This window comes from Corvus brachyrhynchos, unplaced genomic scaffold (assembly GCF_000691975.1).
Source record: "Corvus brachyrhynchos isolate BGI_N302 unplaced genomic scaffold, ASM69197v1 scaffold101, whole genome shotgun sequence".
Classification (NCBI taxonomy): domain Eukaryota; kingdom Metazoa; phylum Chordata; class Aves; order Passeriformes; family Corvidae; genus Corvus; species Corvus brachyrhynchos.
This window is the reverse complement of record NW_008237239.1, coordinates 22,141,186-22,166,595: the sequence shown is the minus strand read 5'-3', so window position 1 is coordinate 22,166,595 and position 25,410 is coordinate 22,141,186. Positions and strand designations below refer to the sequence as shown.

Here is a 25,410-nt window from a genome sequence, read left to right as displayed (position 1 = left end):
GACTTGAAATCTTACTGTCTTCTTGCACCAAATAGATAGTCCTGCAAACATAAGTGCTGAGGAGGAAAGTTCAGACATATTTAGTAATTCTGTTGTCCTGAGCAATTAGTTAATGAAATAATTCCTAAGTGTTGTAGAGTTCATTGTATTAATTTTTCTTTCCTGAAGATGTTATGTACAAGTGTAGCCATGTTATACAAGTACCAAACAGCATCTTTTCCTTAAGGTATCGAGATGAGGTTAAAGAACCTGCTGTATCCAGTGATAATAGCACCAGCATGGATCCCTGAAATGAATGCTGTTCAGCACACGGAAACAGGTGAGCAAAAAAGAGGCAGAACACCTGCGAGGTGAGTGGGGACTCCATGGAATAATAAAGAGGGTGTGAAGGAAAATCCCCAGACTAAAGATTGCTTTCTGCATGCATTATAACTTTCCCATGCAGGAAATCCAGTGAGTGACATGTAAAAAAGGTGAGCTGGGGATGTTTAGCCTGGAGAAATGGAGGCTCAGGGGTGGCCTTACTCTCTACAACTACCTGAAAGGACGTTGTAGGAAGGTGGGGGTCAATCACTTCTCCCAGGTAACCAGTTACAGGACAAGAGGAAATGGCCTCAAGCTGTTCAGATTGACATCAGGAAGAATTTCTTCACTGAAAGCATGTTTTAGGATTGGAATGGGCTGCCCATGGAGGCGGTGGAGTCACCAACCCTGGAAGTGTTCAAGAAATGACTGGATGTGGCTTTTAGTGCTATGGTTTAGCTGATGTGGTGGTGTTCAGCAGAGGCTGGACTCAGTGATCTTGGAGGTCTTTTCCAACCTTAACAATTCTATGATTCCATTTCCTTTAGCTTTGTGATGGAAATGGGTCAACCTTACAAATAGAAGTACCTAGGACAATGTAGGCCCAATGTCTGGTATGGTTTTTGAAGTGTGGAAACTGAAAAGGAGTTGGAGTTTGCTTCCCAAAGGACAAACTAATACCTATAGGAGGCGAATATTGTTAATAATACACTGATGCAAAAGGGTGATGGGTTACTGTCAGGTGGGAGACAGCATCAGCATGAGCTGTGGCTTAAAGGTGAATTTTGTTCAGAGGATGTGATGTTTACAGGCAGTGCATTCTATATAGTCTGATATAACAGAAGGTCGAGTTAAACTCAGTGGCATCTAGGCTTTGCAGACACAGTTGTAACCATCCTTCTGTACCTCAACATTTTGGAGAACAACAATTCTTTTCCTTTGTTTACAGGGGTCACCTTCGGCGCTGCCTGTACCCTGAAGTCAGTAGAGGAGGTGATGAGAAAAGCGGTGGCAGACCTTCCTCCATACAAAACAGAGGTCTTCCAGGCTGTCCTGGAACAACTGCGGTGGTTTGCAGGGCCACAGATCAGGAATGTTGCTGTAAGTGACTCGGGAGCCCCAGGGGCTGTAGTTGAAAGCTCAGTCTGAGGAGCTGCCCTGCCTCGTGCCGTGCTGGTGTGCCCTGTGCTTCTCACACGAGAGCATTTGCAAACCTTGGGAAAGAAACCAGCACACAAAAATCAACCCCAGAAACTGGTGGGGTCTCAGCTGATGTCTGTGCTGCACTGATGTCACACATCCAGCAAGCAAGGGAAACATGGCAGTCGACCAGGTCTTCCATTGCTGTTATCACCGAGTGGGGGAAGCTATTGTGAGATTTGACTAATTTAACAAAAAAGGTATTTAGAGTGCTGGACAAACTTCAAAGAAGCAGATGTGTGTATTATTGCCATGACAACTAGGGCAGTCATAGTGTTAATGTATCAGATCTGGCAAATTTTCCTCTAGTTTTAAAGGGGAAGGTGTGTTCAAACTCCGTGTACTCTAAGAAAAAAATATCAATCAAGCAGTTAAATCAACCTACCAAACAAGAACTTTAGTTTCATGAGACATTGTGCCATACATCTGTATTGGAGCCAAAAACCTTGGGTTCCTGACTGGTACTGAAAAGACCCTTTATACTATGATGGATATTCCCTTAATGGCAGCTACAGTCATTGAATTTTGGTATGGTTGTGCGTACAAGGTTAGAGCATAAGATAGTCTTGATGCATTAACCAAACACTGTTCTAAATCTGTTTCAGGCAAATGTTAATATTGTCTGAGACAGCAACTGATTTTGTGGGCTTTAGGTTTTCCCAATTAATTAAAGGCCAAAAATTGCTTAGATTTTTAATATTTATCTGGTGCATTATTTTCACTCTAGGCTATTGGTGGGAACATAATGACAGCAAGCCCAATTTCTGACTTAAATCCTGTGTTAATGGCAAGTGGAAGCAAACTTACTTTGATATCAAAAGGTAAGTTACATTTCCCTGTGGCACTGAGGGGAGTGGGATAGTCAGAGTCCTCTGCCATGGGTTGTTAGGTCAGGCCAGAACTTGAAAGTGGAAATTAACATTATTAGTCTGAGTCTTCGGTGTTTTTACCCTTTTTGAGGCTAAAGTCCTAAAGCTAGGTCAAAGGTTGGCTTGCTAAAGAGTTTTGAACTTCTTTGCCAGATTGAATATCTGGTACTGCCTATGTACTTACAGATATGTCCTTGTGAAGAGCTGGTTGAAGATGTGTATTAATGAAAAAGAATAGGCATGAAATAGGCATGTCACTATTGTACTTTAGTCCTTCTGGTTTGTTCAGATAAAGACTGAAGCATATTATGTTTATCTATGAAGAAAGCCAAGCATCTGAGTTGTTATTTATTCTTAGGAATAATTTTTTAAAATAGGATCCTTGAAGTAAGTGGACCATCTGATCACTGAACTGAGTGCTGGTTTGTGTGTAGGCCATGGAAAGGAGAAAAAGGGCAATTTCATTGGACTGTTGGAAACTGGCTCACCTGGAAGCTCAGATTTAATCAGATAAAGAAGGAAGGAGGTCTCTTTAATCAGTTCCTGTGCAGAGAAAATTTAATATAAAGGCAGAGGCTGCCATAGATTCCATAAATACCAAAGTAAATCTGAGAAGTTCTTCCTGATTTGGTGAAAAAGGAAAATTTGTGGAAAAATGAAATCAGATATCATATGAAGAGTGATTTGTGTAGGTTGAAGGCTTTTTCACACATATTTTCACACATATTATTGCCATTCTTCATTTATTCACCATTGATGTCTCTTTGCTCTATAGAGGGCAAAAGGACTGTCACGATGGATGAGAAGTTTTTCACCGGGTACAGAAAGACAATAGTTAAGCCTGAAGAAATACTTCTCTCTGTTGAAATACCCTACAGCAGGAAGGTAAGCTTGTAAGAAAAAAACTTCACTGTCTGTGGAGCTAAAATGCTGTTATTTGAGTGTTGTTTTCAAAGTTAGGCACCTTTTTCCTGACTGACCTCCAAATGCTTATGTAGTCCCAAGTGGACCAGGAAGCAAGTGAATTATTTGGAGAAAATCTAGCAGCACGCTATTTTTGACAAGCAAGGAGAGCAGGGCTCTATGATAAAGTATGGCAAGCCCAAGAATTTTTCTAGTGCAAGAAAGACAAATTTCACTTTATTATCTGAAGCTTTTTGAGTGCATTTGGTAATGATGAAAAGTATCAAAGTGATGTTCCCAGAGGTAGAAGTTCAGAAGAAGTAGCACAGAAAAGATTTTAGCAGCTCCTGATGTAGAGTGACGTTAATGTGCCAAAGATTCCTGCTTAACTTCTGTGAGCTGAAACAGGAAAAGAAATGGGGAAAAGTCCATATGGGTAAAAGGGAAGCTCAGTTTCTGCATTTTGTCTTGCAAGATATAAACCACAGGGACTGACAATTAGGGCGTGCAACTTCAAATGAGGCTGCAAAACCTGCTTCGAACAGAGCAATGAGTGCTACTCTGCTGTAGCAGCATAAACCATAACAGAGTGTCTAAGAAGTAAAACCCTTCTTTTTCCTTTAAGGCTGAGAACATCAGACTGTAATTTTATGCTTGTGAAGGTATTTGCCTTCTTAGGGCTTGTGGCCCCAAGTCATAAGATGCAAGGATTTGCAGTATAGCGACACATTTTCTTTATAAATGGAAAACACAGATTTACCTGAAATACAATTTTATTATGGGACAGAACTAATAAATGCCTTGTCTATCCTCTCAATTTTTTCTATTTAACTACTAAGGGAAAAAATTATTTTATTTAGGGTGTTTTCCATCTATTTCTGAGTGATCCTTCTTTGGTCTTGTGATAAAAGCATCACTTTTTGCCAAAATGAGAAACACACTTGAGGCTGCCAATGGAAAACACCGTATTCCTCCATCCATGTGACAGTCACATGGCAATTTCACAAACCAAACAAATGCTTACAAGCAGGGGCAGTGGCTTCAGCCCTAGGTTATATGCAGCTCATTGATCTGAAAAACTAAAACAACTTTTGAACTCTCAACTTCGTGGTTTCTTGGCTGATCTTTGCTCACAAGTAGGAAGGCTGAAGTTCTTCAGGGCAAGTCTGAAGGTGCTGGCATGTGGCAGGCAAAGTTTTCTGCAACTGTGATTTCCTCATGAATGGAAGCAGGGCTGTGTCAGCACACAGCTAGATAGAATTTTTTGGTTTATCTTTGTTTGAGACTGATGTTATGCCTTGCATTCATGTAACTTGTCACACCAAGGGTAAGACTGGCCGAACAACAGAAAGAATTAACATGCTCTGTTTTTTACCAAGAGACCCAGGTAGGCATGGCAGCTGATGGGATGGTTCACTTACATACACTCCTAGTGAGGAAAGGTTGTGAGTGCCTTTCCTCCCACAGAACTCTGAATCAAGAAAATTAAGGTGTCTTGTGAGGAGAGAAGGCAAATATTGTCGTCTTGTTGCAATCACATTATTGGAAATCTCTTGATTACGCAGTAAGAGAGGAGGCTGCTTTTTCTCCTCTTTGAAAGCTAATTGTTTTAACAAGCAGAGTGGCAGAATGTCCTCACTGGAAGGATGCTATTGATGCTCCTCTGCTATTGTCTGCTGGCTGCTGAGTAATTATTTGAATTTAGGAAATGAAGCACACCCTTCAGTTATATCTGCAGTAACAAGTCCTTGATGCACAAAAGGGGCCTCTTGTGAAACTGTTCTCATTGTCAACAGAAGAGAAATTGTTCTATCCAATAATGAAAGAATTGCTGTCCACTTCAGATTAGAAGCAATTAATGGAGCAGACTGCTGTTCTGTGTGCAGTCACTTGGCTGAGCTATTGGAGAAGAAACTTGTCAGAAAACTCTCCAGAAGGGCAGTGCAAGGACATCAGATCTGATTCCTCTCTTAGTCTGCAGGGTGCCTGAACAGCAATTTGTCCTAACCTGCAGTACAGGCAAGAGGACTGACCATGCTGTGACTCCAGGGTGATGCTGTTACACGTGTGTCCTGGTAGAGTGTTAATCTCATATTTACTGCCACTCTTCATAGGAGAGCTGCTGAGTTTTGTGTGCTGTAGTTGCTGGTGCATTTACAAGAATTTCCTCTCTCTGTGGAGACCAGGATAGTAACTGAGAATTCTATTTGCAGTTAACAGATTGAATTTTTCTGTTTTTATTAATTTGTCTGGTCTACTCTAGAACTGAGTGATATTTGTGATTATTGATTTCAGTTCTTGCAGATTTCAAAGAATTCTGAAGGGAAGGGGTTTAGGATATGGGTTTTACTGATGAGACTTCCAGCTTAGCAGCCTGGGAGGAAGAAAAACTTGCTGAGAAACTGTAATTTTGTTTATGTACAATCAATCTGTCTTGGTTCTTCCTCTTGAGATATGGAAAAATGTGACAGGTATGAGCAGATCTCTGTCAAAGCTTCTTCCCCCCCCAGTCCTAGGTTGGCCAATAACTGATACTGAACTGATACATTAGAATTAATCATTGAATTATGTGAAAATAAACAGTACTGACTCAACAAACATGTCCTGCTTGGCCCTGCACAGTGAATCAACCAGATACTGTTCCCTGGAATAGCTCGTTCATGTAGAGATAGGTTAACAGCTTGTCCACATTTATACGCCAAAGCATGCCAAGGTAGAGAATAAAGAAATATTTTCCTGTCTTCCAGGGTGAATATTTGTCAGCTTTCAAGCAGGCTTCCCGTCGTGAGGATGACATTGCTATTGTGACTTGTGGGATGAGAGTCCTGTTCCAAGACGGCACAAGCCGAGTGGAGGAGATAAAACTAAGCTATGGAGGAATGGCTCCTACCACTGTCCTGGCTCTAAAAACTTGCAAGGAACTCACTGGCAGGTAGGAGTTTTTCTGTGATAAAAAGACTGTCTAATGGAACTGTGCTGATTTTTACAGGAGCATTTTAAATATCTAAAATATCCTAAATCCTCTTTAAAAGTTAAAGGAGAAAGGGGAAGAAGTATAGTTATGCTTCTGCAGCAGTGTGTTTTGTGTAATGCCTTGCTTCCTCCAGTATTCCTTACCCTCAAAGATCCATGTCATTTTCTCATTCAGAGAGCCATTTTCTTGCCAATTGTCTCATCTATTGGACTGGACAGAAGCTAGATGCATGCATGACCTGCAAAACTGGGTTCATTTTAAACTGGCCGGAAAAATCAGTGCTTTTATAATATCTTAGCTTTGCCACATCTTTAGGAGGGATACCATGAGCCCAAGATGAGAGCAAAGCACACACGTGCTAAGAACAGATAGAACTGATGGCTGTTGCTTGAGAGCTTGTGGGAACAGCATGAAGCTGTGTCAGGGGAGGTTTAGTTTGGATATTAGAAAAAGGTTCTTCACCCAGAGGGTGGCTGGGCACTGGAACAGGCTCCCCAGGGCAGTGGTCACAGCACCAAGCCTGAGAGAGTTCAGGAAGCCTTTGGACAATGCTCTCAGGCACATGGTGTGACCCTTGGGGTGTTTGTTCTGTGCAAGGCCAGAAGCTGGACTCGATGATCCTGATGGGCCCCTTCCAACTCAGCATATTCCATGATTCTGTGTCAGAAGAGTTAGTCTCCCCTGGTGAATTTAGGTCTGAACAAGGGCTCTGTGTCACCTTTGCTCCCTTGCAGAGACTGGAATGAGAAGCTGCTGCAGGATGCCTGCCGCTTACTGTCAGGTGAGATGGATCTGTCTCCTTCTGCGCCTGGTGGGATGGTGGATTTCCGACGCACACTCACCCTCAGCTTCTTCTTCAAGTTCTACCTGACAGTCCTTCAGAAACTGAGCAAGAGTGGCACTGTGAGTGCTCCTTGGGAAGGCAGATTTGGGGAAGGAGAACCTCTTTGTGCTGCCTTGGTGGGGAAGGCACAGGGAGGGTTCAGATTTGAGCAGAGTCACACCTGATCCATGCTGCAATAGCTGCCAGAGCTACTCTACTGCTTGTGTAACAGTGAGTTTTGTATCTTCCCACTTGCTTCCTCGTGGCACCCTCACCTTGTGGTGGAAGGGTGTTGCTCTGTGGGTTCACAGGATGATTCCTGGACTTCTCCCATTTGCTGCATTACAAGTGGTCCTGTGGCTCTGTGGTTATGCTTGGCACGGAGCCTGAGCCTCATTTGCCTTTAACTCAGTAGATTATGGATTACCTTAAGTGGAAGATGGAGAATGGAGAATATTCTGAGCTGCTAGGGAATGTGAGAAGAAGGGAAGGTGATTTTCTTTAATATGTCTTTGGCAGAAAAATATGTGTGAGCCTGTCCCTTCAAACTACATCAGTGCTACAGAGCTGTTTCACAAAGATCCCATTGCAAATGCCCAGCTCTTCCAAGTAAGTAGAAACTTTCCCAAGTAAGTAGCAGTGTCAGCATGGCATAGATGCAGGCTTTTCTGTAGCTCAAACTGTGCTTCTTATCTTCTTTTCTCCCTCAGTATGGTCATCACATAAACTTATAAAATGCCATGTGTGAAGCTTGTATTTGGGTCTCAGTCCTTTCCTCACTTTAGGAGACTATTCTTTCCTACCATTGCCCAAGACTGTTGCTGACAGCTTTATAAAAATTGCTTTTCCTCCTGTAGCCAGCTCTGTATCCAAACTGAAATTCCCCTTCAGCTTTCCCCAGTCACAGCCTGCCTTTCTTGGCACCTCTCAGGCTGCAGATTCAGGATGTATCTTCTTTCTTAATTCTCTGTTAGTGACCCGTTCTCTTCAGCATGGAGAGTAGAATCCAGTTTCAGAACTTGAACCTTCTTATGCAAGCTGTGAAATCAAACCCTTCTCTTCCACAGCAATTTCAAAACCCAAACTCCTTTCACTTCATTCCCTACAGCTCCCCTCTGTGTAGCTGCATCTCGTGGCATCTTGTTTACCTTCCTTTCCCACAGGACTGAGCCCCCATCCCATTCCCCATTCACTAGAATGTCTCACAGTGCCTTTTGCTCTCTCATCAATGCTTCCATCCCCTTCCACCCAAGCCAGTAGTAGTCAGCCCTGTGTTTTACTCCAGGAAGTGCCCAAGGGGCAGGCCGTGGAAGACATGGTGGGCCGGCCTCTGGTGCACGTTTCAGCAGCCAAACAAGCCAGTGGAGAAGCTGTGTACTGCGATGACATCCCTCACTACGAGAACGAGCTGTACCTAACGCTGGTGACCAGCACCAAGGCCCACGCTAAGATCCTGTAAGTGTCGCTTCTGACTTTCAGATGTTGGAAGCATCCGGTGCCTGGTGGCTTAGAAAACACCAATCTGTCAGGGTGTGGGTGAGGGAAAGGTTTTTGCTTAGGTGGGAACTGCAGTTCCTTGCACATTGTTACATGGAGGCGAGCAGTGTGTGTGACAGCTGCCTTGCAAGTCTGCGTCAGTGGGAATATGAGAGAATTAACACCAAACTTTGGGCTCTGCTGAAGCACAAAAGCCCTCAGCCTAGGCAAACTTTCTGCATTTCCCATCTCTTATACTCAGGCATGCAGGACTAAAAAGGAGCAGGGTAGGAGAGCACCACAGTGGCTAAGGAGATGTCATTTTAATCACTAACCAGAGCATGCAGCTTGAAGATTCTCTTTCTGTCTGCCTGAAAAATTAGGTTGTAAGATGCAGTTCTACCAGCACTCCTGCTGGTGAGTCAGCTGTGTGCACTGGGTTTTGCCTTGCATGGTGCTTGCCTGCACTGGCTGTGGTCAAACCCCTCTGCACAAAAGTAATTTGTGAATTGGCTTCAGCTACGAGGTGTAGCCCTGCTTGTGTTAGGCTGTAGCAAGGTGGACAGGTCAGCATTTGGACGTGCAGCTGTCTCAGAAAACATCCATGCAGAGCATGACTGGTACCTAATTAATAACAATAGTGACTAACCAACTCCAAAAACACAGTCCTGCAGGTAATGCCATCTACATTCTCATATGAATTTTAATGCTGTCATATTGCAGGACTGACTGCCCCCACAATCCCTAATTTTGTTTACATGGTGGTGTCTCTGCAAGCTCTCATCTGCCCTCAGCTGCTTTGATGTGGGACACTCTGTGTTGCACGGGCTCGTGTCATCCTCAGCAGCCTTGCAATGTGCTGTTCATTCCTTAGGCAATATTTCCTGCCTAGTTAGGCTTCCTGTCCAGGGGTTTCCCATTGTGGCATGGGCAGCATGATGGTCATGGATGCAAGGATGTAGTAGTTGGCTCCCAGGTTATGAAAGAAACTGCTCTGTCATCATAGTTAATTTTCAGGTGTTGCAATGTGCAATGCAGACACTTAAGTGTTGTTGCTACCATCAGGGCAGATGGGGAGATAGAGAAAGCATCACGTCCATGCTTGTGACCACAACATGCAGTGTTTTCTAGAGGTTTCTGTACACATTCTCATGCATTTGCATTGTGTACAGATATTTCAGGCTGGGACCCTCTAATATTCTGTAGAGGAAGTAGTAGAATATTTAATCAGGGGGCAAAAGTATCTCAATGATTTTGGCAGTCAAAATATTGAATCTGAAAACTTCTACCTCATCTGTGTTAGATTTTGAGCACCAAGTGTAAATCAGACATCATCTGCCTCTGCATTTGTAACTAAGGGAAAGTGTTAGGGGGTTGTTTGTGAGCTACTGCTGCAGAAACACAGGAAAGAGAACTTTCCAAAGAAAAATAGCATTTTGAGTTCCTGCTGTCTAAGGGTTCATGTGGGAAAGTGCATTCATATATGTAACGCCTTTTTAAAAAAGTCTGTGGCTCACTGGCATGCAGTAACAGCTGCTTTCAGGCACAGTTTATATCAAAGTTTCAGGAATCTAAACAAGTTGCTGAAAAAATTGCAGCGATTTACAGAAGGCAATAAATCATTCAGTCAGCAAAATCAAAGCCACAGCTCTTCTATTCACAACTGTTTCTGTAAAGCCAATGTACAGAATATTGCAAGAGGAACCTAAAAGTCTTTTGTAATGTATTTTTTACTAAGTTTCTCCGTATAAAAATTAAATTATTGCCCTTTTTTAGTTATTTTGTCTCTGAGTTTTAAATCTATATATGATTCAAGCAGACAAGGATTTTGGTTAGATACTTCTTTTGCTGATTACCAAAGAAAGCCTTTCATGAAGGTTTTTGTCTTTTTGAGCATCGCTTCTTTTGCATCCTCTTAAAAACCCTGAAGCTTCCTTGTGATCAATCCTCAATTTCTCCCTGGCTCACCCATGGCAGATGATACATGTCTGCACTAAAAATTCATATTTATGAATAAACAGGGAATTCTTGCCTTCATGGCAAAAATCATGGCAGCTAAGAAGACAGTGGAAGCACAGCATCACTAACACCAACTTGTCATCAAAGAATCTTTAGTAGATGTGGCAACTGGATCAAGTTCAGATGTATCTTAGGGAAAAGATGTATGACATAGTCCAAAGAAGCAGGCTGGTGATCAGTCTCACAGTCAGGATTAACATTTTCATATAGATCCCAAATGATTTTAGTCTAGTATGTTTCGCTTTCTGTCACGGTCTCGCATGATATTCATGTGGCATAGCCAGCCTTGAGGGAATCAGGCCTGAATTTGTATTGGAATCTCATAATCACTTACACAAAGAAAAAATGAGAAATAACACTCTCTCTCCTTCTTTCTGTAGTTCTGTAGACACATCTGAAGCTCAGAGTGTCCCTGGGTTTGTGTGTTTTGTCTCCGCCAAGGATGTTCCTGGCAGTAACATCACCGGCATCGCTAATGATGAGACTGTCTTTGCTAAGGATGTGGTATGTAGCTAAAACTAGCCTTCTTCAATCATGCTGCTCAGGAGATAACATTTCTCATATTGTCCAGTCAAGCCCTCTGCTTTATGCAGAGATAATTCTAACTGCACCGGGGTCAATAGAAATCTTGGTGCCAAATTCAGTAAGGCCCAGTTCCCCTTGCCATGTGCCCCTCTCCTCTGTGTTATCTCCACGATTCTTCTCTAAGCTGCAGCCCGCTGGGACAGGCTCACTCACTCAGCTGCTGTCCAAATTTGCTTGTGATTATTTTCCCTGGGCTGATTTTAAATAGACTGGTCTGAACAAACAGATGAAAAACTGCATAAAAGGAATAGACAAAGAGAATTATCACGAGTTTCTCGTTACTGCATACACGCACCCCAAATGATGGTGGGTCGTAATCTTGCCTGTAGGTCACCTGCGTGGGTCACATCATCGGTGCAGTCCTTGCAGACACACAGGAACATTCCAGGAGAGCAGCTAAAGCTGTGAAGATTAAGTATGAAGAACTTAAACCTATTGTCACAATTCAGGTAAGATGGCTCAGGTCTGCATCTGCAGTTGGCTTGGGACACCCTGATGTCTAGTTCTGTTCTCACGCATGTGGTTACTTAACCCCATGTTGTGTTTGTGATTGTGTTTGTGGGTGCAACAGGATATGGAGAGAAGGAATAATTTTGTATTTTAATATACAGAAGGCACATCTTTGATGCCCTACTGATTTAGAGTACATTAACTTTTTCTGTGCTATTTAAAGCTGAAACAAATAAACCAAACTCAGGCAAATATATTGTGCTCAGCAGAAATTTGTTTAAAAGAACAAGGTTACTGTGAGTTACATTCTTACCCACAGAGACTTGCTTTTAATGTTGTCTGGTATGACCCTGCTGGCTTCACTGATATCCATTCCCTCTTCATTCTCTCATTTATAACAAGCAATAATAAGGTGTGAAAATGTCTTTTCTAGCTCTGTCACTGCACTGCTCCTCTGAGATTTCTGCAGACCACTTGTCAAGTTTCTAAGCTGATGAAATTAATTTTCAGATGTTCACTCCCCACTGTGAACTGTATGGACACAGTCTTTAAGTGGCTTTTCTCAAAGCTGAAGAAATTAATGTCAACAATGTGTGATCATTTCATGCTTTTTTATTTTTTCTAATTAGAAAATTTGTTGACAAGATTTCCTTATGGGACAGTAAAAGCAAATAATAATATCTACACAGCATTCATATCTAGAAATGAGAAGGAAAAATCTATGAAGCCATTCTTAGTGGATAAATTAGAACCATGGGATTCTAATTAAATGTTTTTAATAGTCAGTATTTTGTACCATGTATTTTGTAATGTGAATTGTATTCATGCAAGAAGAAAGAGTCTGTGCACTGTCTCATGGAGACATTGGTACTGTCATCTGAGGACAGAGATTTTGGGTTGTTTGTGTGATTTGTGGATTCACAAACAATGTGTGAGACCTTTGCCTTTTCTGAGGCTTCTAGCTGTTTGTTCAACCAGGGAACATGAGAGTGGAGCCAAAAACGTGCTGATTTTTTGGTTTTTGTTGTTTGATCATTCTGTGGGGTTTTTTCATTATGGAAAGCTTCAGTTTTGGCAAAAGGAAAATGCCTTTGTAAAACTTCCCTTAGAAAGATGATTGTATACTAGCTCAGAAGTGAACTACTTCTGTGCTTCTTATCTGAGAGATTTCATTTTCTCTTTGTGTCTTTTTCTCCCATTTTTCTTATTTTCCTTTCTCCCACCTTATGGGCTACAGACAAGAGTTAATATAAGTTATAGCTCTGGTGGCTACAGGCCTTTAGGTTCTGGGTCCACAATGTAAAATGAGTCACAAGGAGTACCTTAAGATTGTCCAATTATGGTGTTGGTTGTGAAATTGCTGTGTTGCCAAAAGTTATTTTGTACTGCTTTTAGTCAAGTCTCTTGGCTATTCCCTTAGTTAGTGTCTGCTAAGTTCTTGTGCTTTTTATCTTGGGTATTTCTTCTTCAGTCAGAGGAAGTTTTGATTTCATTCCATTTACACAAAAATGTCATTGTGTCATTCTGTTTCCTAGGAAGCTATTGAGAAACAATCCTTCTTTAAGCATATAAAGAGGATTAATAAGGGAGATGTGAAGAAAGGATTTGAAGAATCTGATCACATTTTGGAAGGTGAGAATAAGCATTAATAATTCTTTTAAAATAGAATAGTTTGTGACAAAAGAAGTCAAGCTATCAGCCTCCTTTTAATGCATACACTACTGAGAGTAAGGCTTGCAGGAATAAATTAATCTCATATAAAGTTTCAGGCCAGTATACAAATGTTATTGTTTCAAACAGACCTGGATGCTCCCAGCTGTGCCCCAGAAAACACTCTTTTCCAATTAAAGGACACATTTTTCTTGAGCAAATATTCTACAAAGTGGTTTGGTTTTTTTTTTTTTTTCCTGAAATGTTTCCCTATCCAGACATAGTCTGGTCTAGATCTTATAGACAGCCAATTTCCTTTAATCTGGTGTATGGCTGTATCTTAGGAAAATGGGACACAATGAACAGATCAGGGCCAAGACCAAGAACAGAGGTTGATTCTGACATTTAATTATGTGTACCATGACTGGAAATTGTACTCTCAGCACTGACAGGTAAGATGTCCTGGGAAAGAGCCACGTGCAGTGATAGAGTTGATTCCCAGTTGGATCATCTTAAGGCATTTTTGGGTTTCTATTTTTGTTCTCCTGTTTCAAAGTCTATAACCTTGTATTTTGTCGACTCAGACTACACTTGATTTATTTTTTTTCCTTATCTCAGTGTTGTTACCAGTGTAGCCTTGAAAGACACCAAATACTGCATCTTAAGGGATGCTGGATCAATGGCATGGTGTACAGGCTGATTTTTGAAATGCCAGCCACTTGTGTTTTGGAATGAAGATTTCTAGAAAGTGGAAAGGAAGCATGTCTGAATTTTTTATTGTGTTTTGTTGTTTTGTTTTGAGTTTATTTTTTGTTGTTTTTTAAACGTTGAACCAGAAGTGTCCATTTTAGAGCTAGTGATATCCAGTGCTGGGCAAAGCAAAGGGTTGTCACCTAACACATGTACAAAGGCAGTAGATTGAAGACAACATGTCATGGGATACCACTTATAATACCAGGGATGCCCTTTCTATGGGGCATTTCTTTCAATTTTCTAGGAGAGATGTACCTTGGTGGTCAGGAGCATTTCTACCTGGAAACCCACTGTACTTTGGCTGTGCCAAAGGGAGAAGATGGTGAGATGGAACTCTTTGTGTCGACCCAAAACCCAATGAAGACACAGGTACTTCTCATTAACCTGGTGCCTAAAAGGCAATTGTTTCTCAGTTTCAGACTAGATGAATGGTTGTTTTATAGTTGCTCTTATTTTATTCTTCAGTTAAAAACCACACAGGCTTGGAGTTGAGTATGGGATGTAAAGTCCATATCCGTCCTGCTGGAGTCCTGAATCTCTTTCCAGGAGATTCAGAGAGATTTCTGTTGGCAACACATCTTTGTCAACAGCAGTAACAGGCTTAGCCCTTTCTGGAGAGCATCCCAGCTGCTCAGGAGACATGGTGCTTGAATGACACATCAGAAAGAGAGGGGGTGAAACCACTGGCTGTGCACCAACTCTCCCATTCCATGAGATAGGCTGCTGGCACCATGGGGTGTCCTTGGCCTGCTTACTGGCTCACCAAGACTGTCCAAAGGTCTCTCAATGCAGCAAGGGTGGTATGGACATCAAACCCTGTGCTAAATGAGACCTGTGTCTTGGTAACCTCATCTTGCGTCAGTCTTTTCCTGATTCTGTCCCTGTGTGCTGCAGAACTGTGCCTTTTCCCCTCAGAGATCAAATGCTGGCCTTCCCCTCAGAGATCAAATGCTGGACTTACTGGCTCCAATTGCATCAAATCCAGTATTTGCACTGCTGCAATGGTTTCAGGAAGGCAGTGTGTTGGCATCTAGCTCTTAACGTCAGCTGAGCTCCCTACATGTTCTGCTGTTTTGTTTTTCTTTAGGAGTTTGCTGCTAATGCTCTGGGAGTGCCTTCAAATCGGGTTGTGGTTCGAGTGAAAAGAATGGGAGGAGGATTTGGAGGAAAAGAGACTAGGAGTACTATTTTGACATCTGTAGTGGCTGTTGCAGCCTTCAAGTAAGTTTGGGTGTGGGGAAGAAGGATTTTTTCCTTCAGATTGTCCCAGGCTGCCTCTTTCTGGAGCACCATTTGCACTGGAGCACTTTCAATACTCTCCATGTTTTCTTACTGTACAACTTACAGCAAGCTTGGAATTTCCCAAAGAAGGTGTTCTCAAAGGGTTCTTAGCTGGTAGGAGGGATTGAACCTGCCCAGAGGGGCTAAGTTTATGTGGGAATGTCAGCTTTTAATAGGAAAGGGGGAAAATCTCCTTACTCTATTCCTTTGGTGCTCTCTGAAAACTCTTGTATCTCAAATTATTTGCCTCTCCACCTCACTTCATCTCAAACCATTTCAAGATCCAGCACCAGCCATGTTTATTGTTTTGTTTAATAGAGGTATGAGAATCTTTTCCTTGTTCAAAACTCTGCTACACCAGTCTTGCTCCATTATTTGTCTGCTCTTCTGCAAACTCCCTCATTGGATTTTTCCCTAGGAAGGGTGGCAGGCCTTGGAACCCATGCTTTTCAAACCCCTAAAAACTCAGGGAAAGAACCTAGGCTGCAACCATTTGTGAAGAGCAGATTGGAAATGTGCTTCTGGTTTCTGGGGTTTTGCTGTGGGCTCATGTTTAACTCTGCAGGTTTGGGGTGAGCATGGCCTCTGAGATGACAATTCTGCCCTGCCTGTAACCCTGCCCTGCCCAGTACTGCCCTTACTGGCAGTGCTAGAGGGATCTTGCAACACAGCAGCAGTTTGATACAATACCTTTGGAAGAGAACAGCCAAAATGAAGCTCTGTTTCTAAATCGACTTTATTTTTTTTCTGTTCTGAGCAAACAACCTGTTTTCTCTAATTAATCAGTAATGCATTTGCATTCTTTTCTTCTCTTTATCTCTGCCAGCCAAACCACTGTTTGACATCCTGGAGGTTACAAAATAACATCTATGACATTCCCTAGATACTCGTACAACCTGAAGACAGGCACGCGGAAAGCAAAATTGTTAGGAAAAATAGAGCAACTCCTACTCTCCCCCTTGTTTTCCTCTTTGGTTAATAAATAAGCAAATAAAAGCCAAGGTCAAATTGAAGGCTAGTTAGTACTTTACTTTGCATTATTATATAATTCCTATGGCATCCTCTCTTTCAAAGCCAAAAGAGTGCCTTGAGAAATAGTCACTCAGTTATTAGCATCTGTCTCTAGAAGAAATTATCTTTTTTTTTAAAGACAATACTCTTTGCAAGAGTTTTCACAAACAGGTCCCAACTTTGGAGATTTTTTTTTTTTTTTACTCAGTCTTGCCATTTTCTTAAGAGGAAGACATATAAACCAAGCAGTTTACCCTTAACTCTCCATTGCCACTCTGGAAAGACAAAGAGAAGAGTCTTGTTCTGCAGGAACCATGTTGTGCATTTCAGGCTTTGCCTAAAAAGCTGTGCTCTTTAACAGAACTGGCCGTGCCGTGAGGTGCATGCTGGACCGAGATGAGGACATGCTGATAAGTGGTGGGAGACACCCCTTCCTGGGGAGGTACAAGGTATGCACACACATGAGAAGAATACATCTGGTCTCAGTGTTGTCCCCTGAGACATCAGAGAGCAGTAAGATTTTGTTAAAAACTTGCTGCTATGGTCATTTCACTGCTGATCTCCCCCACTGCAAATGGGCCGGGTCAGATGGACTATAGCATTTTTCCTGTTAAAGTGCTGCAGAAGTTATTTTTGCTTGCAGGGTTCCTTTCCTGTGACCTCAGCATAAATAATTCTGCCTTCCTTGCAACCAAGGCTTTGCTCCTGTTGACAATCCCATTGCTCTTAGAGGCTCCCCCATTCCTTTAAAGCATCCTTTACACAGCAATGTGCTTTGTTATCTTCCTTTCTGCTTCACTCCCCATCCAACTGCTGCTGCTTTTGAAAGCAAAAACCTGTTAAGGAAATTGTGGCTATGATAAGTGGCCAGCACTTAATTTAGAAGAATTCTCTGGAGCAAGATTGAAACATGCATGGACCCTTTACTGAGGAACTCCCTCAGATCCTGGCTATGCCTGTCCTGTGCTGCACTGGGGACAGCCAGCCCTCTCTGCCTGTATGAGATCCATTCAGTTTTTGGAGGGAAGCACAAACCAGAACATTTTGTAGAAAACTGATTACTGAGGAGACTCTCTTGACAGGTTGGTTTCATGAAGAATGGGAAAATCAAGAGTCTGGAGGTGTCATACTACAGCAATGGGGGCAACTCTGTAGACCTCTCTCATGGCGTAAGTAAAATTTTCTGATGGCTAATTAAGCAGAAGGTGTTTTTCTGTGCAACCTTTTGCTCTGACTTCAGAGACCTTTTGCCTACAGCATTGCTTGCACATGCAGCTCTTTGACATGACTGAAAACAGATTTTGAAGGGGTTTTGGAGCTTCTACAAATGCTCTCTGAGCCAAATGACCTGCCTTGGCATGTGCCACATAATTTTTATGGATGCTGTAATAACTCAGATTGAGCAAAGGTGTCAAAAATGTTTGCTTTTCATTACAGAGGGCTGTGATGGAAGAGTAGTTGCACAATGCAAGATGACTGATAGATCCCCAGCTCTGGGGAAAGATAGTTCCTTGGAAGGAGAAGCATCCCAGTCAATAGGCTGATCAGGGCAGAGTGCCTAAATCAACAAGCTTGTTAAGGACTGGCTGAAGCCAACAGTGTTCACAAGCAGTGAGGACAAAAAATGCACCTGAGTCCTGAGTTTGTCTTCAAGAAGTTTTGCACTGATGAGTAGAAAACTCTCCTTTGCTGTCATGTGGGTGACCAACTCAATAGCCTAGTGTCACTCAGGTTCATTCTAGCTCACTTTCTCCAGTCCACTGAGTCTTTGATAATTCTCTGCAAAAATGGATCAGTTTCAAGAGGAAAGAACTGCAAGAGCTCTCTACCAGAGCCACATTTGATGCTGGCAGTGTGGCTGGTGCTGGGCAGAGCAGAACAGCAGGCAAGTGTCTTTGCATAAGCTGAGAGCCTGGCTGAAAGGACATCTATGTAATTGTCTTTTTGACTGTGTTTGAATCAGGGGACTGGCAAGTGCTTCATGTTGAAATAAAGTTGGGTTGTGCGTAACACCCTCTCTGTGCTGCTGCTGGAAGGGAAATCTGGAAATACAAGCCAGAAAGAAACTCTGGCCCTCTCCCAATGTGGACAAAGATCTCAAATCTTGCAGTTCAGATGTAGTTATTGAAAATCTTTATTTCATATCATTGCCCTTACTGCCATAGCCCAGTGCTGAGTCACTTGATACCAGCAAGATTTCTTTTCTAGTAACAGATTACTCAATATAATGAAAAGAAAACTGTTTCTTCCAGACAGGTAATGGCATTTAGTAACTGTTTGACTCAACATAAACCCAGGGCCAAAAAAGGACTTTGAAGCTCAATCTGTCCCAGAGCTGTAAGTGTCAGCAGAGAAGTGTGCTTATTGTCGTGTCCTTCAGGAGGACACCTCTTGACACTCCACTGCACGTGGGAGGCAGTTCTGGCTGCATTTCAGTGCTCATCCAGCTGTGTTGACTTCAGCCCTGCAGGGTGCAAGAGAAAGTGCTGATTGTTGTAAATTAGCTTCAGAGCTTCCAGTCTGGTTTTGGCACTGGTGAGAAGTCTGACATCCAGTTCATGTAAAATGTGTCCACCTCCATTCCTTCTCTTCACCAGGTTATGGACAGAGCCCTGTTACACTTGGATAACTCCTACAACATCCCCAACGTGAGCAGCGTGGGCATTGTTTGCAAGACCAACTTGCCTTCCAACACGGCCTTCCGTGGCTTTGGAGGGCCCCAGGGAATGATGATTGCTGAGTGCTGGATGAGCGATCTTGCTCAGAAGTGTGGCCTGCCACCTGAGGAGGTACAGACCCACTGACACCTTCCAGGCTGGTGCTGCCTTTGAACAAGCTCTGAGAACTGGATCAGCCATACAAAATTTTTAAGCATAAGAACTTCTGCTTCATTTTTGCTGAGCTCCTAGCAGGATCTCAAACTTGTGTGACAGATAAAGTCCAGAATGGATTATCTTCTGTTTAGTTAAATTCCTTGGTAGCCTCAATTTTATTACATCTGCTTTAAGAATAGATATTAAAAAAAAAGTCCAAAGGCACTAGGTACCTTAATCTTACTGACAATGTGCTGTAAGTCCCAATCTCTGAAAACTCCCAGCCTTAATGTCTTAGTTCCTGTTTTCCCATAAACAGATATATGCTTGTTAATTGTTTTGCTCTGTAGAAAGAGCAAAGAAGTAAATTAGGAACCAGCCCACTTTAGATCTCATCCCTCCTTGCCCGAAGCATTAAACTTGGCCTGTCCTTTCTATGTCTCTTTGGGAAGGTGCGGAAGCTCAATCTCTATCACGAAGGAGACACAACTCATTTTAACCAAAAGCTGGAGGGGTTTACTCTACGAAGATGCTGGGATGAATGTTTGTCCAGCTCCAGCTATCATGCCAGGAAGAAACTGATAGAAGAATTCAACAAGTGAGTGCTCTGGAGCTGTCTTGTGCACCTGCTGCCTACCAACTTCTGAAGTTCTCTTAGCAACTCAAGTGCTGTGAAGTCAGACCTTATTATTTGCAGAGTGACTTCTAAAAATTTCTCTTTTTGAAATCCCTTCATGCTCACTGTCTGAGGAAAACTCTATCAGTGAGCTGGTAGCATAAATAAGGCCGGAATCAGACCTAGCATGGCATGATTTTGTAAGTGAAATGTAGCGAAGAAGAGGGAGTCTCTTAAGTCCAGCTAGGATTTTCACACGACTGACTACCAAGGCAATTTGTTTAGGCTTTGCCCTGCCTTATAATCTTTTTTAGTTGGCTTGTGTATACAACTGAACAGTTAATAGTATGGACAACTGCTTCTATAATGCTTGGGGAAAGCATCTTCAGTTGGAATTTCTTCTTGTTGGAACCCATGAAGAAAGACATTCCTTAATACAAATTAGTGATTAACTCTGTCTATATCACAGTTAGGTATTTAATTTCTATTTGATACACAGTCAGAGGGAAGCACAGTATTGTTTTGTGGTAAAAGGCACCTGGGTATACCAATAATGTTCTTTCCTTGCAGGCAGAACCGCTGGAAGAAGAGAGGGATGTGCATCATTCCTACCAAATTTGGCATCAGTTTCACTGTCCCATTTCTGAACCAGGTCGGTAAATATCATTTGACTTTTTGCTAGAGAAGCTGCATTTATGCTGCCTCCCCCAGGCCTTCCTCCATTTGTACCAAACTGGAGCTTCTGGAAGTAATAAATTAGTTAAGAGCAAGCATTTTTTAAGCCAAAATGAACAGCACAACAGTTACCAGTTTATACTGCCCAAAAGACACCATAACATAGCTACATTTCCATGGTACTGTGTTAGGTTAATTTCCCTGCCTTTCTCGATAGTAGAAACGCTGCTCCTGTGTTTGAGCTGATTTGATGGACTGTCAGCAGTGTTGGCAATTTCAGGTGAAGAGTGCATCTGTGTTTCACAGGGGCAGGATTGGATTACTTCACCTGCTTTCTGAGCTGAAAATACTGACTGGGGTTTGTTATGCCTTTGGAACTTCCAGTGAGTTGGTGGGACTAAACCAAACTCACCTCAAGTGTAAACAAGTGGCTTTAGTTGCACCAAAGAACAACCTTAGTCTGGTTCTGAATGAATTCTCTCTGTAGCCCGCTAAGTACTCCACTAGTTAATTTATGATGATTAATGTTCCCTGTTGTAGGCTGGAGCTCTGGTCCATGTGTATACAGATGGCTCTGTGTTACTTACACATGGGGGGACTGAGATGGGTCAAGGACTTCACACCAAAATGATTCAGGTAATAATGAGTTTGGGCTTAACTGCATAAGACATCTTTTCAGGAGAATTACTCTCCCTACAGTATTGCCTCAGGCAGCTTGACACTTCCTCTGTGTGCATGCAGAGGGTAAAAAATCATGACTAATTCCTCTTCATTGTTTCAGCAGCAGTGCTAGATTTCCAGAGTATTATCACAATTGAGAATTAGAATTAGATTCTTCATCATCTTAAATCTCATTATATTGATAATGCAGGTTATGCTTACAGTTTATCTTCTCTGGCAATTTCATTTCGCCCTATAAAGGTACAGTTTACATCCATTTTATACGAAAATTAGTGGTATTGCAATCATAGATATCTGCATATGCTAGTGCCTTTGTAGTTAAAAAGGCTTAAGGGAGCAGGAAAATGAAAGGAAAATCTCATAGGGCTATTGATCTTCTGATTCTTTTAATTGTTGAGACAAGAATTTAGTCTCACAATAGTGCAGTGAATGTCATTGTGGCAGAAATGTAGGTGCTCACAGGCATTCAGTCTGTGAAATGCAAATGTAAAAATGTTCTGGCTAGTTCTCAGTCACAAACAACTCGGCCTGCAGGAAAAATGAAGTTCATGGTGGGAGAGGGTAGAGGTTTCACTGTGGGTCCTGGCAGTGCAAGCAATGACTGGCAATGCTCATGGATAAAAAGTGCTGCTTACCAATTGTTTATCTTTGCTCCACAGGTTGCTAGCAGGTCCCTGGGAGTCCCCACCTCCAAAATTTACATCAGTGAGACCAGCACAAACACTGTCCCCAATACCTCCCCGACAGCTGCTTCAGTCAGCGCGGATATCAATGGAATGGCCATCCATGTATGGAAGCTGAGTTATTGAAAGGAGTGGGTCACAAGAGAGGGCTCTGGAGCATGAAGAGATGTCCTGTATTTATTTGTTGCTTAAGGAAAACAACCATCAAAAGGCAGCTCCAGTCTAAGGATGCCTCATAACTTCTTTACCTGTTATAGCTACCAGTGGCACTAGATTGTGAATGACTTTATTTTTTTGAGTTATTCAAAACTCTCCTTCAGTCCTTTGGTAGCTCTAAAAATAGAGTATTTGGGATTGCTCGAAATGAGCAGAACAAAGCATCCATTTAAATAGCCAGCTTCTAAGTAATTAATGCAGCCTTATCTATAACAAATGTATTTTGCTGCATGTGTTAATAGCAAATGGTTTGAGAGCTGTGCTCCACAAGCTCTAAGTGTTGATCAGCTCAGAGCAAATGTTGTGCTGTAGCAATGGCATGGTCGTGGCTGTCTGCCATGGTGGAGTTACCAATACATATATTTGCTGGGTATGTGGCTTTTCCATTCTAGAAGAACAACTTAGCACTGGCCATTCTCAGTTTAAAAGAGAAAGGGAAGTGTAACCTGTAAAGTAAAATCATCAGGCTGTTTTTATTTTCTGCATGGCTTATCTGAGTAAGTTGAATTTTGGGAAGAATTTTTTTTTTTCCAGTGTTAAAGGATCATCTTGTAAGCTATGCTGAGCTGTCCTGTACAGACTTGGTACAGATAAAGTTAATGTATAAATGAGTGGACTTCTTATATTTTGTGTCATGGTCCAGAAAGTTCTGTGCTGAATTTGGGATTTCTTTCTGCTATCAACACAGCCTATCTCCTTTAAAATCCTTTTCAGGAAACATTTCTTCCTATGTAGCAGGACATTTGTTAGTGAACTTTGTTTCTTTTTATGATTTGCCAAAGTCCTAAAGGCAACATTGATTTAAATAGAAGGTTCTTTGAAACTCTTATAGGGCTCTTAATACGATAAGCTGGCTATTCAAATCTTAAAATATTTCTTCTCTCTCTCTTTGTTTCTAGAACGCCTGTCAGACTATCTTAAAAAGACTTGAGCCTATCAAACAGGCTAATCCCAAAGGATCCTGGGAAGACTGGGTAAGCTGTCACGAGACAAGTGGACATTGTCAGAGATTGTTTTAACCATGTGTGCAGATGTGTCCTCCAGGCCTTCTGCATCTTGCTAGCACAGGTTTGAGCACAGACAGTGAAACACAACACCTGGCACGGATTTCCCAGTAATTAAAGCTTGCAAGAGGGCATCCCCAAGACATCCATTATTACTGTAATCCTGAGATTTCCCCAAATTTTGGGGCCTGCCTAGGACAAACTTCATCAAACAAAAGTCTTGAGTGGTTATATGTATCTTTCTAGTCAGGCTACAGTCTTGGACAGAAGGAAACCTGATTTTTACTGAAGGGATTCTGTAGCATAGACAACTTTTGCTGAGCTTGCCATTCAGCCCCTGTAGTGCTCCTTGCCTGCAATATCTCTGTATCCACAATGAGAAGAGATGGGTGGGCTGTAAGGCTCTCTTCAGATCCAAGCTCTGCTCTTCATCAGACTTGAAACTCTTCAAGTTTCAACATCAGTTTTGACTTTGATTTGGAAGTCAGGATAGAATTTCCCTCACTGAAGTCAAGATGACCTGTCAATTTAACCTTTGTCTCTAAGGCTAAAAGTCTAACCTGTAGCTGAGAGATGAACAAACAAAAGCAGGTCTCATCCTCTGCCAATGGTTCAAGTTCTGCCCTTGGTAGCTGCTGACGGGGCTATTTGGGGGAGTAGCTGCAATCATGCTGTTTGGCAGTGCTGGAGCTGGGTAGTGTGACAGCTGTCTGTCACTGGACATTTTCTACTTGAGGCTTCCTGAAAATGTTTTTGTGCAGTTATGCTGAAGGGTCTGGTTGTACAATCACTGTTTTCGAACTCTTGTTCACTTTACCAGATTAAAACCGCCTACGAGAGCTGTGTCAGCCTGTCAGCCACAGGGTTTTATAGGTGAGTGAAAATTCACACTGCAGAGGCACTGACTTGATTGCATGGATTGCATCCAGGGAAATTCTGGGAGGATTTACAGCCCCCAGCCCCCTGTCACTGCTCTAAATAAAAGCTGCATTCCCTCTCCTACCTACAAGTGGTAAGCTGAGGTTAACAGTCTCCTGGCTGGTGAGAATCAATTCCTGTTGGAGCACAGCTCTGAGGACAAGAAAACCTGGAGTAGATCTAACTTCATTCCAGCTGACCTTGGTCTGAAGAGGCATAAATGAAATCAGAGCTTTGCCTGGGGCTCTGCTCTGTGTCAGCCTTGTGACCTAGTTTTGCACTAGAACCACCATGCAGTATAAGAGGGGTTGTCCTTGAGGAAAATCCTGTCTCTTATGGCATGAGCAGATACCAGTGTTTCCAGATTTGTTCTCCCACTTCAGACTCTTGCTGGGCCCTGTGTAGCTCTGAAATGAGGCACTTCTCATAATCAGCTTTACTGCTGGAGGAAAGCAGAGATCCATCTTCTTTAAGGCAGAGGGGTTGACATAAATAAATAAATAAACACAGTGTTGAGAAGAACCTATTTAGAACTAAAATACACTATGAGTTCATTTCTTTTGCATGTCTGAAATGTATTTTTTCTCTTAACCAAGTGACTTGTCAGTTTTTTAATAAACCTTCAGATAAAGTATAAGTAGCCAGATACAAAGTTTGCCATGAACTGTGCTTAAAATCAATTCTTAGCTTAACAGAGATTTTGCTTCAGCTTGACTATGTTCTGAAATTTAATGGCCCTAAAGAAATGCTCAACTGCACTCTAAAAGCAATGGATTTGCTACTAGGTTGGTGAGAATTAGTTTATAACAGTCATCACAAGCCCTGAGATTCATGGGAAGATAAACACGGCTAAAGCAGTTTGATAGTTTCAATCAAGTTTTGGAATACAGAACAGATTTAGCAAATTTCTATTTATAGTTGTTTACAGTTTTCCTTTCTGCATGGGCTTGACAGAAGGAATAAAACAAAAGTGAATGAGAATTTTGATAAGTTGCAATGTAGTTGTATTTGATTTTTTCACGTAATGAAATGTGTGGTTTTGTTTCTTTTTGTATCAAGGATTCCTGACCTTGGCTACAACTTCGAAAAGAACGAAGGGAAACCATTCTCCTACTTCAGTTATGGCGTTGCTTGCTCTGAGGTTGAGATAGATTGCCTGACAGGTGACCACAAGGTGAGGGGTCAACAGTGAAACAGCTCTCTGTGTTTTGGTGAAGGGAACATCCATGGGGAGTTAGAACAAATACTGGGTGTCAGCTCATTCCTGGCTCTGTCATTGGTCTGGTGTGACCTTCAGCAAACGTCTTAACTCCTCTGTTCCACGGTGCAGCAATCCATAAAGCGTAATAAAACAATAAACCCTGTGGGGATTTGGGGCTTAATGAATGATTGCAAAAGTTACTGGATTTGCTTGAGTAAGAGATAGCAGCATTGTGTTGGCACAAAAGTACAGAAACATCCTGGAATTGAGTTAATCATTAAAATAACACTGAAGGCTTCTGGAAAG

At 42.1% G+C, this 25,410-nt stretch overlaps 1 protein-coding gene across 1 annotated transcript in view; it reads left to right on the top strand.

Annotated features, from left to right (window-relative positions):
* XDH (xanthine dehydrogenase) overlaps positions 1-25,410 on the top strand; it is a 48,688-nt gene that overhangs the window by 18,812 nt on the left and 4,466 nt on the right. Inside the window, exons 11-33 of the mRNA XM_008630386.2 lie at positions 227-319; positions 1,253-1,404; positions 2,231-2,324; positions 3,148-3,257; positions 6,023-6,207; positions 6,984-7,152; positions 7,592-7,681; positions 8,358-8,527; positions 10,948-11,071; positions 11,482-11,601; positions 13,138-13,234; positions 14,250-14,374; positions 15,093-15,226; positions 16,659-16,746; positions 17,380-17,466; positions 18,895-19,086; positions 19,563-19,708; positions 20,297-20,378; positions 20,942-21,037; positions 21,742-21,870; positions 22,881-22,955; positions 23,806-23,858; positions 24,963-25,077. Coding sequence (XP_008628608.2) covers positions 227-319; positions 1,253-1,404; positions 2,231-2,324; positions 3,148-3,257; positions 6,023-6,207; positions 6,984-7,152; positions 7,592-7,681; positions 8,358-8,527; positions 10,948-11,071; positions 11,482-11,601; positions 13,138-13,234; positions 14,250-14,374; positions 15,093-15,226; positions 16,659-16,746; positions 17,380-17,466; positions 18,895-19,086; positions 19,563-19,708; positions 20,297-20,378; positions 20,942-21,037; positions 21,742-21,870; positions 22,881-22,955; positions 23,806-23,858; positions 24,963-25,077 — 2,726 coding nt within the window. The remainder of the gene's footprint in view (positions 1-226; positions 320-1,252; positions 1,405-2,230; positions 2,325-3,147; positions 3,258-6,022; positions 6,208-6,983; positions 7,153-7,591; positions 7,682-8,357; positions 8,528-10,947; positions 11,072-11,481; positions 11,602-13,137; positions 13,235-14,249; positions 14,375-15,092; positions 15,227-16,658; positions 16,747-17,379; positions 17,467-18,894; positions 19,087-19,562; positions 19,709-20,296; positions 20,379-20,941; positions 21,038-21,741; positions 21,871-22,880; positions 22,956-23,805; positions 23,859-24,962; positions 25,078-25,410) is intronic.